This window comes from Chlamydotis macqueenii, chromosome 1, assembly GCF_036417535.1.
Source record: "Chlamydotis macqueenii isolate bChlMac1 chromosome 1, bChlMac1.mat, whole genome shotgun sequence".
In the NCBI taxonomy this organism is placed as follows: Eukaryota; Metazoa; Chordata; class Aves; order Otidiformes; family Otididae; genus Chlamydotis; species Chlamydotis macqueenii.
Genome location: NC_141556.1, coordinates 156,973,279 through 156,991,314, shown reverse-complemented (window position 1 = coordinate 156,991,314; position 18,036 = coordinate 156,973,279). Strand labels below are relative to the sequence as shown.

The 18,036-nt window shown below is 43.5% G+C and overlaps 1 protein-coding gene across 2 annotated transcripts; it reads right to left on the bottom strand.

Annotated features, from left to right (window-relative positions):
- Positions 1-1,009: 1,009 nt before the first annotated feature.
- On the bottom strand, positions 1,010-16,689 carry POGLUT2 (protein O-glucosyltransferase 2). 2 transcript variants are annotated; one of them, XR_015261467.1, is made up of 10 exons: positions 16,310-16,689; positions 11,333-11,538; positions 10,717-10,922; positions 9,865-9,942; positions 5,805-5,977; positions 3,356-3,593; positions 2,558-2,767; positions 2,115-2,204; positions 1,468-1,928; positions 1,010-1,270 (listed from the first exon to the last, which is right to left on the bottom strand). XR_015261467.1 is itself a non-coding variant. In XM_086770854.1 (10 exons), the coding sequence occupies exons 1-10, from the start codon at positions 16,492-16,494 to the stop codon at positions 1,253-1,255; spliced, it is 1,509 nt and encodes a 502-aa protein (XP_086626980.1). In that variant the 5' UTR covers positions 16,495-16,689; the 3' UTR covers positions 1,010-1,252. The 2 variants fall into 2 exon arrangements, 1 of the variants encoding a protein (XP_086626980.1); XM_086770854.1 differs by having other exon boundaries at positions 1,468-1,572.
- Between the last annotated feature and the right edge of the window lie 1,347 nt (positions 16,690-18,036).

Below are 18,036 nucleotides of genomic sequence, written 5' to 3'. Positions count from 1 at the left end.
AACGTGAGCAGGCAGCTTTAGCCTGGCGGTTGTTCTCGGGAGGAGCTGTTGTGTGGGACAGTGCAGAGCTGCTTCAATGGACTTTGAGTCAGCCCTGGTGAGCTGAGAGGATTTCTGTGATGTTTTGGCCAGACGCTTAAATCAGATAGCTTTATTTTGGTGCTATATTGTATAAAAGATCTATTTAAGACCCTAGGCTAGTATAGTTAAATTATAATAGCACAGTATATTTTTTACCACCTGATCAAACGAACTATTGCTTAGGCTTGCTTTTACTATAGCAGAAATAATAGGCAGGTGAAAGTTGAAAATCAGATACAATACTCTTCTGTTGTTTCTCACAAGATGCCTCAAGAATGGTGTTCAGTAAGCACAACACATCTGAATGTTTGCAAAGAAAATAACCATGTGGTTTTTAAATTGACTGGCTGTGTTGCTAAGAAAATAAATCCTCACTTTGGACTGGAAACATATGTGCTAACTTTAGAATTTGATGAATTTAGACAATTTTAAATCCACCTGTGTATCATTTTCAGATTATGTTGACATGCTCAAAGTAACAGCTGAATTACTGAGTTTCAGTGGAAAGCAGGTATTTTAAAAACAGATCAGTTAGTTTCAGTAGTTGCTGGTCAGTGCTACTTAATTCTTTTCATATTGCCAAAGCGACTGAGTTTCACAGAGAAAGCATCTGTGAAAAATCATATGGAACTTAAAAGTTTTATCTAATATTCCTACAGTGTCCAATAGCACTGTTTTTCCTCCAGGTTCAAAAGATAGATTATAAACCTCCCATCATTGTCTTTGAGAATACTGATTCTTTCAGAAGGAACAAAGTTATGGTCTGAAAAAGACAACTTTGGATACCTACATGGGGTGTGTGGGGGGGTAGATTTACAATTCTTATCTGCCCTTTTTTGCAGAACGTGCTTCTGAATAGACTCAGTATAACAGGCATGAGTAAAAAGTATCTGCAGCTCCAAGGTATCTCAGGACAGTAACACATGACTGATACAAACATGTTTTTATTTAAAAAAAAAAAGTTATAAAAATGTTTTTGAACAAGGCTCTGCAGGCACTGCATGATAAAAAGGAAATAGGGGGTGCTTGGTTTTCTTCTATATGTAAATCATGACACAGTAAACTTCATAATATCCACTGACATTATCCACTGGCATTTGAATCCAAATTTTTCTTATTTCCTTAAGGCATTCTAAATGTAGGTAAATATTTAAAAAATATTTTCTTTCTGTCAGAGTTCATCTTTGGTCTGTAAAGAAGAAAGAAGAAACCTTTTTCAGTTAATTGGAAACTCAATTTTTAACTGCCTAGTCCTGCAAATACATGAAGAAATGTTTCTAAGTTAGGCATTAATAATCTGGTAACGGATACCACGCCTGTTCCAATTTGGTCGAGTAAGAACTGAAGACATCCAGCGCTTTATATTTAATACTGTATGTACTGTACCTTTTTTCTGTGGCAAGTACATGGAAAAAGGTCATCATCAGGCTGCTGCACTTTCTCCATCCCATTTCTGATTTTTGGCTCACTCACTTGCAAGCTGGCATATTCCTAGTTTTGAAGAGGGAAAGTATGGTTAATTCATGAACTTGTTAGATCATACATCTGGTTGTAAATACTCCCCCAGCTCAGCTGAGTAATTCTGTAAAAACTCTGGGGCTACGCAATCTGTTACTCCATACTGTGTCACAGACAGGGTAAACCGATACTTAACTGCAGACAGGAGCCCCTTTGGGTGCCTCACTGGAGTTTCAGTATCTTGGTGCTAATGCACAGATATTTTCAGCTGTGGTTCACAGGGTGTGTGTCTGATGTGGAATTCTTTGATCATTGTGGGCAACATATTCTTGCAGATTAGATCAAGATTTATGGGATCCGATTGCTTCTCTCAAACCGCCAGCTGTAATCTTAAGGGGTTTCGTAGTAAATAACTGCATGCAATGTTTGCAAACCAACTGAATTTCTTAATTGCTGCTGCTGCTTGCCTTGTGGCTTCAAGCATGGGACTAGCCAATTTCCAGCAGCTCTGCTGCCCTGAATTCTTTCTGCGAGATTTCTATTTTTCTGGTAGTAACCATTAAAAATATACTAACCTGGAAAAGTTTGAAATAGTAACAAAAAATGTGGTCTCCCATTAGATTGTTTCTTGCAAATTCCTGTCCAGATTTTGAAATATTTTTTGCCTGTCAAAGAAAACAGAAGTTTTTTTTTTTAATTCTCCAAAAAGAGTAGTTATTTCAGTATTGATTCTGGAGTTAAGTACAGTGTTGGCAGTTTAGGATAACTTACTTTTATATAAACATTCTTAATTTTAAAAGTAAAACATCCTTATGAAAATACTCTTAAACTTTTCCAAAGTTAAATTTAATTTCAAATTAAGGTCAGTATTATGTATTTTTCAAGTGTTTTTCTTATTTGTAGAGCTGATTATAATTTTTAAGTCCTTCTAATAGATTTTTTTTGTTTTAAAGAAATGCACTTTCTGCTCTGTATTTTGCCTAGAAACATTGCTGAGTACTTCTAAATGTATGTTTACCTCTTCATCATGCTCTTTTGCCCACTGTAGTTTTTCTAGTAGATCACTCAGGTCACTTTTAAACGGAATATAATGTTTCCATGGCTGCAGCTCATTATAAAAATGCTCATAGTAGATGGAGTCTTGCTTTAGCACCACACTGTTTCCTGCTAGTAGATAAGGCAATCTGTATGCTGCCACTGTGCCATCAATATTAATTTGATATTTATACTGGAAAGAAAATGACCGTAAGTTATTAACAAACAGAAGACCCAAGTTGCCTGGTGAGGTTATATTATTCTGAGGGCACTGGTATTACTGACTTGCCGATATTGAGAAATGTAGGATTGGCTAGGCAAGCATCAGTGTTTAAGTAGCTTTTATTATTTAGTTTGGAATTCATCACAGTGCAGGGTACATAGAGATGCCCCTCTTCATCAATTAAGTTCTCCGGAAATTCTTAGACGCTCATCCTCGGATGTGAGGGTAGATGTGCCACTTCATCCACTGATTTTCCCACTATGTTAGTTATGTTAGTAGTCCTGATCGCTGAATCAGGAAAAAGAAATAAAAAGGAACTTGGAGTTACATCGATTACACAAGGTTCTACAGAACCTTTAGACATAAATCAAGCATTTATTATCCTCAGCGAAAGAGCGACATAGCAGTTAATCCCACTGCAGGGATGCCTATTCATGCTTGTTATCGGTGTTGTGCTGAAAAACTAAAAATCACTTCATTATCAATAACATATACAGAGTTATTTGATAATGGGAAACACCAAGAACCTAGTTCTATGAAAAATGGTTAGTGGCTTACCTTAAAAAAATCAAAAAATGAAATGTGCTTAACAATGGGGCCATAGAGGCTTTCATCATGCTTAAAAAAAAAAAAGTTTGTGAAAGCAGCATCTATGACCTCTGGGTATTTTCTGCTCAGTTTTACAAGTTCAAGCCTCTCTTTGCGGCTGTCACGTCCTCTCCAGAATGCTGTGGTATTCTTGTCTTCCCATGATGGGCCGGTATTTGCTTGAACCGACATCATATCCAGACTGACTCTGGAGGAGGAAGAAGTGATTTAACAGTGAAGCCTAGTGGAAGTTTTTTTAAGTGCAATTACTTAAAAGAGTTTACAGTACCAGTAGGCAAATACCAAGGATGAAGGGAAGTCATGAGCGCACCCATATTGTATCAGTATTTTTGCAGTGATAAAAACAGAGAAGGAATGTCAAGTTCGCAGGACTGTGGCAAGACAGCATCAGTTCAATGACAACATGCTGTGTGGAAAGAGTCTCTGTCACTTGTCATGGAAAAAAGTGCCTAAAAGGAGATATGGTTGCCAGACAGATGAAGATGATACAGGGTGATGCAATAGCTGATAATGGTGATGAGGCAGTCACGACAGTTCAAAGCAAGGTTTTTATGTAACTAGTTTAATACAACATATGTAATTTCCTTTACTAAATTGATACACGTAAACTCGGGGGGGGGGAGCAAATTTAGAAAAAGTCTTGATAATAAAGACAAGGAACTGAATGCAGTGAAATTATAAAGAGATTCAAAGTGGACAGCAAAGGTCTCTCAGAAGCTGGCTTTGTAGTGTTTCAACACAGCAACAGAGCAGTTATGAAGGCCAGTTATCATCAATAACCAAAGTGGGAGATGGTGGGTCCTAGGCTGAGAGTTCCAACTACGTTGGGCTTTAAAAGGTACAGAAAAAAAAAATTCTAGGAAAATCAGGAAAAAAGAAAGGTGGCTATTTGTCGACATATTCATGGGAGGGGAAACAAAGCAAACAAACACAATGCCTACTGTTCTGGTTTTGTTAGTGAGGGGGGGCCTAAGGTGGTAGCTTCTGTAGGAAACTGCTAGAAGTCGCTCCCCTTTGTTTAGTGGACTCAGCCGGGCCTAGGGCGGACCCGCTGCCGGCCAAGGCCGAGCCAATTGGTAGCAGAATGTCCCGTGATAACGCCTCTGCGATAACGTATTTAAGAAGGGGAAAACAGAAAAAAAAGGGAGAAGATGTGAAGCAGCTGAGCGGGGGGCAGAGAGGGGGAGGCGCGAGCCTCATGGGCCTTGCAGGCCTCACCCTCTGGCCTCCCGCTGGGCAGCCGACTGGGCCCCACTCGGCCTGGCCTGGCTGCAAGAAGTGGAGAGGAGATGAGAAGTGAACAAGATGTAAAAAGGATCCTGAGAGGCGTCTGCCAGCCTGTTGTGAGGAACGGCTGCAGACGCCAAGGTCAGTGAAGAAGGAGGGGGAGGAGTAACGCGGCTCCTGGCCAAGATTCCTCTGCAACTCGTGGTGAAGACCATGGTGGAGCGGGTTGTCCCCCTGCAGCCCATGGAGGTCCACGGAGGGGCAGAGATCCACCTGCAGCCCGTGGAGGACCCCACGCCAGAGCAGGTGGAGGCCTGAAGGAGGCTGTGGCCCGTGGAGGGCCCGCTGGGGCAGCTGTTCTAGAGGGACTGCACCCCGTGGAAGAGATGACCCATGCCGGAGCAGTTTCACGAAGGACTGTGGCCCGTGGGAGGGACCCCACGATGGAGCAGAGGAGGAATGCGAGGAGTTCTTCCCCCGACGATAACACAGCGGCATAAAACAACGCGTGATGAACTGACCGCGACCCTCATTCCCCTTTCCCCCGCCGTGCCACTCGGGAGGGGAGGTGGTAGAGATAATGTTAAGCCCGGGAAGAGGGAGGGGTGGGGGGAGGTTATCTTGTTCCCTGTCTCATTCTCCTGCTAATTTTAGAAATAAATGAATAGTTTTCTCCAAGTCGAGTCTGTTTTGCCCATAACGGTAACTTTAAGGATTTCTCCCCGACCTTATCTCAAACCTTGAGCCATTTTTCCTATATCATCTCCTCCTATTCTCTCAGAGGGTGGGGGGAGCGAGAGAGAGACTGCGTAGTCTGGTCCGGATCGGGGCTGAACTACGACACCTACCCTTGAAACATTCTCTCTAAGTGCTATTTTCAGTGACTTGGCCAAGTTTAGATTAATTTTGATTTTTGAAATAAACCAGTGAAGTATTTTAATATGTTATGTTATATATAAGATATATATATATGTATACGTATATCTTATGTTACACAATACATAACTTGGTTAATGCTAATATGTTGATTACACAGTTATTGCCTACGTACAAGGTGCCAATGTCTCAATGAATAAATAAAGAGTAAACCAGTTAATACACTGTTAATACAAATATCTTTTTGGAAGACCATCCGCTGTGAATTTTGTGAAAATTTTAAGCCATTTCTTACCGCCCCATAGTCTCCAAAACTGAATCCGTTAAGTCATACGTTGGCATGACAATGTCTTTTGACTCACTGGACCCACACCATGAGAAGATGGGGTGCAGGTTCTGTGGGGGCTTCTTTTTCTCCAGAGGCCAGTCCCCCAAATTAACAAAAAATTCTACATCTGGCATTTTCACCTAAAGAGAAAGGAAAGTAGGCAGAAATGCATTTTAATACAAAGCAGTATTCTTCTGCTGGCATCTTGCATCTTGAGAACAATCTCACTAAGGGAAAAAGTATCCAAGTCTCTAATATAGTTAATGTACCTGTAATAAATAGGTTAGAAACATGTTAGAAGTGCTTAGACCACAGAGTAAAGCCTGCAAGATTTTTTTTTTAAGATTTGCACAAAGTCACATAAATGCTTTCTCTCTTTTTTTTTTTTAAGGGATAGGAACACCCTAGTTTAGAGGATGGTTTCTTGTTATACTTTACATGATTGGCCACACAATCTTTGTACCAGGCTAGCACTGGGATCTAGTAAGCAATCGTATAGTTCCAAGGTAAGTTGAACCACCCTGTTGATTGTATGGAAAATTGCTGTTAGGTACTAAATTAGTTTTCTGTGACATCAGTGAACAGGTTTGCCCTGTGTCTGCATTATGGTTAAATTCAATACAAGAGAAGTAGCAGAAATGAACAGCCATGATGGAAAGGCCACATTTAATAAGCGCTGGGGTTAATTACTAAGGATAACAACCTTACTTATTTCAAATAGTTGGTTCTATGGAACCATATCTGAAATCACCATCACAGACAAAAGCAAGCAAAATACTGCTGATGGCCAGGAAACGTTATAACAATGGGACAGGGGGCATAATTTTGCTTCTATACGAAACTTTGATGGACCCTCATCTTGAGCATTGTGTGTGGTTCTGGTATTCGCAAACGAAGTAAGAGAAGCTACAAAGAAAGGCAGCTACTATGATAGGGATGGACCAGCTGCCTCGTGAGGACAAACTGAAAATGGTGGGACACTTTCATCTGGAGAGCAGAAGGCTGAAGGCAACATATTGTTGAGTTTTACAGAACCCTAAATGCATGGATAATGCCAGTGCAGAACTGATGCTGCCTCTGTTCTTAGTTCACCCTCTTTGTGACATTAATTTTTAAAAAATATAAAACTCCACTCTATTTTGCTTAGTTGCCTCTTTCAAAGCAGAAGAATCCTAGTCAAATCAGCTGATCTTTGCATGCCAAAACAGCCTTCTTGCTGTGTAGCTCTCTTTGAGAAAGTGAAATGAGAGCTGTACCTTTTTCACAAGGTAGGCATGTCACAGGTTTTATTCTGTGATACAATATTTTTTCCTTTTGTTTTTGCCTCCCTCCTTAATAAGTCTTAAATGGGTATTTTACTGTTATGAACATCTGATTATTACACTGGCATTTTTGGAAAACTGCTGGAATAACTCCAAGATCTCTGTCGTGACTAATAACAGATAATGTAGAGAGCATGATTTTATGTGTGTATGTGGAACATTTTGTTCAAGTATTATAATCAACTATCTTAATATCTACATGAGAAAATACCTCCTCTGAAGAAAGAACAATTCTGAATGCTAATAATTCTCAAATTAAAATATCCATAAACACGTAAAACCAGAGTTGAAACATTTTGCTGACTTATTTCATATATGCATTGCAGCATTTCTCCCCCCAAACTTCTTTACTCTTCAGATCAGAATGGCTGGTCACAGGCTAACATTTCAGGATTATTCTGTGGCCCAGACAGGTTTCATGAAGTTTCTAATTTATCTTTGTGGACAGAGATAGAAATTAATAATTTGCCAAATATCAAACACCCTCCTAAGTGGTTGAAAATATTCTTCTCTAACTTGATGACACAGGAAAACCTTTGGCAGAGACATCCAAAAATTCTAAAGACAGAGACCCAAAGCAGTACTTTTTGTCTTCAGTATACAGACGGATAGAAAAGGTTTTATTGTGTATCTTCATTTCAAAGGGAGTTTGACTACACATGCTAATCTTCACACTAAACTTTATTAGTACAGTGCCATCTAATGGTTATAATGGACACAGAAAAGCTACAAGTTATATTTTACCTACACCCTCAATAGCAGAATCATTAAATGGGTTAAATCTTCTTCTCCAACCCAACAGATATATTGTCTTTCAGTGGCACTGTCTTAATAGGAAGTCCTGCAGTATTTAATGGAGATGAGACACATTCTGTTTTCTAGATCTGTAAACAATTTCTATCTTTGGAGTTAGCAAATCTTGTCCAACATTTAGCCTAAATACTTTTGATGCAATTTAATTACATTATTTCTTGCCCAACACTACTGACACGGAGAACAGCTTACTTCCATCTTCCATAAAGCAACCTTTTAGACAATTAAAGGCTACATTCATGTCTTCCCTTAGACACTGTTAGACAAAACAATCCTTGCTTAAATGAAACTTCATTTGTACATCTAGTCATTCTTATCACTTTCCTGTGCAATGTCAGTAACTGAACAATCTTTCTTGAGGCATGACACCCGAAGGCAGACACAGTAGCATAACTGATCCATTACTAATCCTGACTATAGTGGAAAGGTTACTTTACATTTGTCTCATGTGTTTGTTCTGTTAATGTGTGTGTTTAGCTTTTCGCAACAGTGTGCCACTGTTGACTCATGTTAAATTTGTGATACTGTAACCTTCACACTCTTCTGCAGAAAATAACCACTTGCTCCCTATTTTAAACAGATGTCATAACTATATGACTTATCCAGTCTTGTGTAGTATTCTGTCCTTGTCACTTTTCTATTCATTTTTCCAAATTTACCTAATTTGTTAAGAAAATTTTTAATTATGATGCTGTATCATGAGGTGCTTGCAGGTTCTTTCAATTTTTGTTACCTGAAAATTCATTAAGCATATTCTCTAGCCCATCATTCAGTCAAATATAACTGCGGTATTAAATGGGGACTGAATTTAGGACAACTCACTGAAGAATATACATTTGTGACACCTTTTGCCTCTCTGGAAACATTGGCAACTATTATTTAAGTAAGGCTTTCCAAGCAGATTACAGTAGTTTTTTCTAGGCAAAGTTTTCCTATCTTGTTTATGACCAACTTGTGAGACTTAGCCTCAAAAGCATAACTAAAATTAAAATACTTGACATCACACAGGAAGCCTATTATCTTGTTATAGAAAGAAATTACATAGTTATGACTTATTTTTATGATAAATCCATGTTATTTCATACAATTACTTTATCTTTCAGCTGCTTATAAATAATGTACTTAATTTTTATTAGATTTTTAAGGATTTTTTTTTAGGTGAACAACTCCATACTTCAGTAGCTCCTCTCTCTTCTTTCTCTCCTTTTTAAAGGACAAAGTGCTTTGTCCTTTTACAATCAAAAATAGATATTAATTTGGGTATCTTTGTATTTCTCTTACTACTCTCTTTATGTAGTAATCACATATTTGTGTGTGCTGAAATTGCAGCCCTGCTGTATTCTGTCACTATGTGCATAATGTCAGTTTTTTTCCAAAGTTTCCCTACGAAAGAGTCTGTGTGGTGCTCTTTGCTTGTACATCAAGGGATTTTCCCCACATGCCATATGTTGGGCTTTTGGTGCTCTTTCTCAACCCTTCTCATTTTGTTTTCAACATACGGAATTTAACGGAGAACAATATACATTCCCTATTTTTTTCAGTCATCCTGTAAAATGTACTAGCAGAGAGAGAATTTTCTATTAGATGCTACAGGATTATTTATTTAGTCCATGTAATAAACCACCCCCACATTCTGTCCACATCTATTAAACTCTCCTAAAAAAAGCCTGCTATTCAACTGACATTTGTGATACTCCATATGCTGGTCAGATAGCGTTCTAGAACGTGGCAACTTCAAACAAGGAAAATCCATCTGACCTTTCCATTATTAATCAAAGAACAAGAAGGGCTTTTCAACAGAAATAGCAACAAATATGCTGATGTGTATTTGTTAAGACCAGGCTTCTATAAATTAGGACATACAAAATAAATGACTGTACAGACGTACTCACTTTTCTTGTCAAAGAAAGCAGTATGGCATCCATGAAAATTCTGAAGCCAACATGTTCCCCATACGTCTTTATATAAACCTGAAAATAAACAAGTTTTACTGGTCTGGTGTTTTAATTTCAGAGAACGGCTGGCACAATTTAGAGCTCTCTGAATCACGCAGTAAGTAACTAGTCAGACAGATTGTATGGCTGTATAGATTTATGCAACAGCTGGGAAGCTTTAGAAATCTCATCTCTCTAACTTACCACAGAAAAGTGACCAAAAACAAAAGCACAAGCTTTGCTTGCTTTTGCAGATGTTTTAGGTCTGTCTCATGGAAACAGAAATTGTTTGTGTGTTTTTGTTGTGTTCCATTGTTTTCATTTCCATATGAAACTCTACTGAAGTCACTATAGTTTTGTTAAAAAGAATTGTAGCTCTGATCCTCAGCGGAGCTAAGTGATATTTCTTTACTACAGAATTATGCGCAACGTAATTTATTGATGCATGTCAAATTAGATGATCGTGACACTCCACAGCAGTATTACTCGGAGAAGAAGGAAACTGAATTAGCATTTAGGAGACTTGGGTCTGTGCCCAGTGCTCATATTGATTGCTTGGAGAGTAACGTGCCTTCTCTGTGCTTCAGTTGCTTCAGTTGTAATGTGGACAAAAAGTACTTCACAAAGTAGGACAGATACTATTGAGCTCATATACAAACTGCGAAGTATTCCAAGGACAGAGAAGTAAGCAAAGGAAGTTTCCTAAAGAAGAGACAACAGGAAGCCTTTCAACTGTGAAGAGCCAAGCAGCCCAGTTGTAGGACTTGCCACCAAATCCCCGTATGGACTTCAGATCAACTCATTGCATACCTCGTTATCTTTGATGGTGTAATGGCACAAGCTCTGTCTTTGTCCAAACCTCTGTGGAATTTCTTTTGCAATCTTATCTGGATCAACACTGGGAAAATTTGCTAGGTCTCTTTGAATCTGTGGAATGACTTGAGGGCAGTTCATCTCTTCCAGCCATGCACTGCTGTCTTCCTGAGGGCAGTCACAGTTTTCATGGTAAACAGGTCCTACCAGGAACACAATTATTTTATTTTTACTAAGTCACACTATTGAGCTGTTGAGATCAGAAAAGAGACCAGGAACTGAGCATTCACTGCTTACAGCCAAACCTTCAGCAACTCTAAATGGACGTTTGAACTTTTTTTGACTCCAATGGAGTCACGCCTAGCTACACCAGCTTCTGTCTGAGCCCCCTACACGCATTTGCTAGGGAACAGCTTCACAGCGTTTGTTTCTTTTTAGTATTTTGAATAGTACACGCAGGACAAATAATGAATCCATAATACCAATGGGATTTGATAGTCCAGAGAAGTACTGAGGTCCCACAGAATCCTATGCTAATCCTAGAGAATATTCTGCAACACAGTTTGTGAGAAAAAGCCACAATAGAAAATCTGAGTGTAGCGCTGCTTCTTACCTTTTAAAATGTATGGAGACTTTGCAACGTGTTTATCTCCAGTTTTGACTTCTATCTTCAGGTTTTTGTAGCTTGCATACATCCTGTATCTCACAAGGAAGGAACCATCTTTCCTGTCTAATACTTGCACACCAACCCGAGTGAACTGTTCATCAGGAGCAGTGATCTTCACCTGGAATGCATTTTCACCCGGTGACGAAGTGAACCTACCAATGGAATAAGTAGGAGCTTAACAAAAAAGGAAACACCCAGCTTGCTTAGTCTGATCCATTCCTTTTCAAGTTATTATCTTAGTGACAAGAGGCAATGGTTTTAAACTCAAAGACAGTAGGTTTAGATTTGATATAATGAAGAAATTATTTACTATGAGGGTGGTGAGACACAGGAACAGGTTGCCCAGAGAAGCTGTGGATGCTGCATAGAATCATAGAATGGTTAGGGTTGGAAGGGACCTTCAAAGGTCATCTAGTCCAACCCCCCTGCAAGAAGCAGGGACATCCCCAACTAGATCAGGTTGCTCAGAGCCTCATCCAGCCTGGCCTTGAACGTTTCCAGGGATGGGGCTTCCACCACCTCTCTGGGCAACCTGTTCCAGTGTTCTACAACTCGCACTGTAAAAAATTTTTTCCTAATATCCAATCTAAATCTACCCCCCTCTATTTTAAAACCATTACCCCTTGTCCTATCACAACAGGCCCTACTGAACAGCCTCTCCCCATCTGTCTTGTAGGCCCCCTTGAGGTACTGGAAGACCGCTATCAGGTCTCCCCGGAGCCTCCTCTTCTCCAGGCTGAACAGCCCCAACTCTCTCAGCCTGGCCTTATAGGAAAGGTGCTCCAGCCCTCTGATCATCTTTGTGGCCCTCCTCTGGACTCGCTCCAACTAGTCCATGTCCTTCTGATGTTGGGGGCTCCAGAACTGGATACAATACACTAGGTGGGGTCTCACCAGGGCCGAGTAGAGGGGTAGAATCACCTCCCTCGACGTGCTGGCCACGCTCCTCTTGATGCAGCCCAGGATGCGGTTGGCCTTCTGGGCCACAAGGGCGCATTGCCGGCTCATGTTGAGCTTCTCGTCCACCAGCACTCCCAAGTCCTTCTCCTCAGAGCTGCTCTCGATCCATGCCCCGCCCAGCCTGTCTTTGTGCCTGGGATTGCCATGACCCAGGTGCAGGACCTTGCACTTGGCCTGGTTGAACTTCATGAGGTTGGCATGGGCCCACCTCTCCAGCCTGTCAAGGTCCCTCTGGATGGCATCCCTCCCTTCCAGCATGTCGACGGCACCACACAACTTGTTGTCATCGGCGAACTTGCGGAGGGTGCACTCTATTCCACTGCCCATGTCTCCGACAAAGATGTTGAACAGGGCCGGGCCCAACACAGACCCCTGAGGGACACCACTGGTGACCGGTCTCCACTTGGACATCGAGCCGTTGACCACCACTCTCTGAGCGTGGCCATCCAGCCAACTCCTTACCCACCGAGTGGCCCGTCCATAAAACCCATGCCTCTCTAGTTTAGAGAGAAGGATGTTGTGCGGGACAGTGTCAAAAGCTTTGCACAAGTCCAGGTAGATGATATCCGTTGCTCGATCCATCACTGGAAGTGGTCAAGGTCAGGCTGGATGGGGCTTTGAGGAACCTGATCTAGTGAAAGATGTCCCCCCTAGACTAGATGATCTTTAAAAGTCTATTCCAACCCAAATCATTCTATGATTCTATTAAAAAAATACCAGAACAAACTTAAATCTGGGCAGGGACATCAAGGACAATAAGAAAAGCTTCTTTAGCTTTTAAAGGAAGACCAGGGAGAAAGTGGGCCCTCTGTAGAAGGAAACAGGAGAGCTGGTTACCTAGGACATGTAGAAAGGTGAGGTATTCAATAATCTTTTTGCCTCAGTTCACCAGTGAGGGCTCTACCCACATCGCCCAAGTCACAGAAAGCAAAAGAAGGGACTGGAAGAGTGAAGAACCACCCACTGTAGAACAGCAGGTTTGAGACCATCTAAGGAACATGAAGGTGCACAAGTCCATGGGACCTGATGAGATGCATCCGTGGGTCCTGAGGGAATGGGCAGATGAAGTTGCCAAGCCACTGTCCATCATATTTGAGAAGTTGTGGCAGTCTGGTGAGGTCCCCGATGACTGGAAAAGGGGAAACATAACCCCCGTTTTTAAAAAGGGAAATAAGGAAGACCCGGGGAACTACATTGAACAGATTGTTCTGGAAAGCATGCTAAGACACATGGAATATAAGAAGGTGACTGGTGACAGCCAACATGGCTTCACTAAGGGCAAATCGTGCCTAACCAATTTGGTGGCCTTCTATGATGGGGTTACAGCACTGGTGGATAAGGAACGACCAACTGACATCAACTGACATCATCTACCTGGACTTGTGCAAAGCATTTCACACTGTCCCGCACAACATCCTTGTCTCTAAACTGGAGAGACATGGGTTTGATGGACGGACCACTCGGTGGATAAGGAATTGGCTGGACGGCTGCACTCAAAGAGTTGTGGTCAATGGCTCAACGTCCAAGTGGAGACTGGTGACGAATGGCAATCCTCAGGGGTCAGTATTGGGACCGACCCTGTTTAACATCTTTGTCGGCAACACGACAGTGGGATAGAGTGCACCCTCAGCAAGTTCACCGACAACATCAAGCTGTGTGGTGCAGTTGACATGCTGGAGGGAAGGGATGTCATCCAGAGGGACCTTGACAGGATGGAGAGGTGGGCCCGTGCAAACCTCATGAAATTCAACAAGGCCAAGTGCAAGGTCCTGCACATGTGTTGTGGGAATCCCAGGCACAAAGACAGGCTGGGCGGAGAATGGATTGAGAGCAGCCCTGAGGAGAAGGACTTGGGAGTAATGCCGGATGAGAAGCTCAACATGAGCTGACAATGTGCACTCGCAGCCCAGAGAGCCAACCGCATCCTGGGCTGCATCAAAAGAAGCATGGCCAGCACGTCAAGGGAGATGATTCTCTTCCTCTGTTCCACTCTTGTGAGACCCCACCTGGAGTACTGTGTCCAGTTCTGGAGCCTCCAGCATAAGAAGGACATGGACCTGTTGGAGCGAGTCCAGAGGAGGGCCACAAAGATGATCAGAGGGCTGGAGCACCTCTCCTATGAGGACAGGCTGTGAGCTGGGGCTGTTCAGCCTGGAGAAGAGTACGGAGACCTTATAGCAGTTTTCCAGTACCTAAAGGGAGTTTACATGAAAGACAGGGAGAAACATTTTAGCAGGGCCTGTTGTGACAGGACAAGGGGTTTTAAAATAGAAGGAAGTAGATTCAGACTAGGTATAAGGAATTATTTTTTTACAATGAGGGTGATGAAGCACTGGAACAGGTTGCCCAGAGAGGTGGTAGATGACCCGTCTCTGGAAACATTCAAGGCCAGGCTGGGTGAGGCTCTGAGCAACCTGATCAGGCTGGAGATGTCCCTGCTTCTTGCAGGGGGGTTGGACTAGATGACCTTTGAAGGTCCCTTCCAAGCCAAACTGTTCTGTGATTCTATGATTCTAAGCTTCACTTTAGCAGCTTTGCAAGTCTGTTATTTTACACACAGAAGCAAACTACTTATAGCTTGCTTTATTTTCCTGGTACTATTTAAGGAAGTGAAGAACGAAGTTAAACTTCAATCATTAGGGTAGCTCATACAGGGGGAAAAAAAGTATATTATAAATGCTAGTGTCTTGATAGGGAAAAACATTACAGTGGGATCATGTAATTCAGTGTGTACTTAGGACATTTTGGTGAAATTCACCATATAGCAATCACAGAAAAATCTCCACAAAACTAGAAAATACTTGAAATATAATGAAGTTATCACATATCATAGAGGTTATTAATAAATTGGCACAGTTAAAATGCTGCAACTGCCAATTTTCTTTCACCTCTTTAAACATGGTGCCAAATACGTAGGGACAGCTTAGGATAAAGAGAAAGCTGGTGGGAGAGGCTGGAGTAACAGATTACAGCCCAGCAGCCTGGTCACCTTTCCTGAAACTTGTCTGGACATACTAGAGAGCTGCCAGTTCAACTATATGCAGGAAGTATTTACTAATCTGGACAACCTGGATGGAGCGCTCTGAGCTCTTACCTAGCCTGTACGGGCTAGACAAGGGTTTCTTTCCTATAGAAATTAAAAACCCTAAGCTTCCTCTGAAAATTAAGTTTCCCTATTTCATTCCTATGAAGTTTATCTAATGGCCTACAAAGTAATTCCTAAATGACTCTACTGATCTTGTGCCTACGCGTTTAGGAGGAATGCTGATGTTCCTCCTAAGCATGACAACTGAGCAGGTATATAATCAATTCAATATATTAGTTATTGTTAAGGTTTTGACAAAGCAGAATAAATAATAAATTGCTGGCTGGACCAATACACGTGTTTTGCTGTTGAACGTTTTCATCATCTTTTCTTTTCTCATCTCATCCACTTGTGCAGGTATTTGACACGCTTAAAAAGATTAATTAGCTTTTTCTAAGTGATATAAGTCACATAGGGAGCCTTCAGCACCAGCAGTTTCCCTTTCTGGAAGAAAATCTCACGTCAATTGCTGCCTAAAAGGTGAAAGTGGTTCAGCTGGGACATGGGCGCACCAGGTCAGCCCTGCCAAGGATGGGGTACGCAGCTCTGCTGGCACTGCTGCCACTCAAGGCGGGGAGCAGGACGCTTCATTCCCTTATAAGAAATCCAATTACGATTTGGCCCCAGAGCCTCCAAATATTTAAGTGGCGGCCCAAAGTGGGGAAAGCCGCACACCCACGGGGAGATGGTGCCTGGGGAAGGGCGAGTAGAAAGCTCCGCTGTTCCCCGCCTAAAATCCCTTCACCCTCCTGACCGGGAGAGGCGAATTAGGCAGGGAACGACCCTCACGGGGCGAGAGTGTGGATTTTTAACCGATTTCTCGGGTTCTTTTTCTGCCCACAACCGTAGTCTCCGTGAAAAGCCGCCGTCGCCCTTACCTCTGCCCTTCGGCGTCCACGGCCTGCACGTAAAAATAGCGGGCGGGGAGGGTGGCCTCGGCCCGCAGCCCGGGCCCCCATACCGCGCTGCGCTCGGGGCTCAGCCGGCCGCCCTCGCCCGCGACGGCGGCGGCACCCGCCGCAACAGCTCCCAGGGCGACGCAGAGCGGCCACAGGCCACGCATTTACAGCGCTGTCCCTCGACGGAGAAACACCGCCGGGGCGCGGGTGGGAGCACGGCCGGGACCCTCCTCCTTCCCTCACCACCGCCGCACCGGGGAGTCCCTCCCTCGGCACGGATGCATGAGGCGGCGGCCTGGGGAAAATCACAGAACCGCCACCGCCCTGTCCCTGCACCCGGCAACCTGCTGGGCTCCGCAGGGCGCCTGAGGGGAGCAGGGCGGACCGCTCGCCCGCCACACCCGCTGCTTCCGGGGGGGGGGGCGGGCAGCTCCCCGCTTCCCGCGCGGAGCGGCGCTGCTGGGAGGTGTAGTCCTGCTGAGGGGCGGTTGGCGGCGGTTGAGGGGCGGTTGGCGGCGGTTGAGGGGCGGTTGGCGGCGGTTGAGGGGCGGTTGGCGGCGGTTGAGGGGCGGTTGGCGGCGGTTGAGGGGCGGTTGGCGGCGGTTGAGGGGCGGTTGGCGGCGGTTGAGGGGCGGTTGGCGGCGGTTGAGGGGCGGTTGGCGGCGGTTGAGGGGCGGTTGGCGGCCCGCGCCGGGTTCGCCTAGAGCTGCCTCAGCCTCGGAGCAGCCCGCCGGCTCCAGGGGCTTTGCTGAGACCCACTGCCGGGATCAGCACAGAGGAAGGGGGCTACGGAGAGCCAGCTCTGCCCATGTCTCTGCCTTACATGTTCAGACATCTCGGTGTTGCTGCTTTCTCCATGCTGTGAGCTCAAGTCCCTCGCCCCGTTCATTCCATTTCCAAAACGTTAGGGTGAGAAATAAAAGGGTTGGGAAAACAGGTTTTCAGAATCTTCCCCAGAGCAGCAGAAGCAGGAGCATGACATCCAGACACTCAGGTCACCATCTTGGATTACAAGCACCTCATGAGCCTGCTGCCACATGAGCAATCACCCAGTGCATGCCTTGGGTGACTGAACAGCCCTTTGTCCCTCAAATGACCCAACCTCAGGTTGCAAAAAGCAAGCGTGACACACTGATGCTGTTCTTCCTAACTACATATGTACACACATGTGCCCAAATTTTTTTTTTTTTGGTCATTTACCTAGGGAAACCTCACACAAATTAAGATTTCTTCGTGGGAGAACTTAATGAATCATACATAGAATGATGGAATGGTTAGGGTTGGAAGGGACCTTCAAAGGTCATCTAGTCCAACCCCCCTGCAAGGAGCAGGGACATCCCCGACTAGATCAGGTTGCTCAGAGCATCATCCAGCCTGGCCTTGAACGTTTCCACGGATGGGGCATCCACCACCTCTCTGGAGAACCTGTTCCAGTGCTACACCACCCTCCTCATAAAATGTTTCTTCCTGTTGTCTAATCTGAATCTACCTCCCTTTTAAAACCATTACCCCTTGTCTTATCACAACAGGCCCTGCTGAAGTAAAGGACCTCTTTGGTCAATAAATGTAGTCTTTTCCAACAAGCACCTTAATCACAAAACGCCTTAAAAAATTATCAAGCTCCAACTTTTAAAGACATAGTTTTTGTCTCCTGCTGTTCCCATTGGCATGATTTTTCAGGACATTCAGCAGTTAGGAGACCTGCA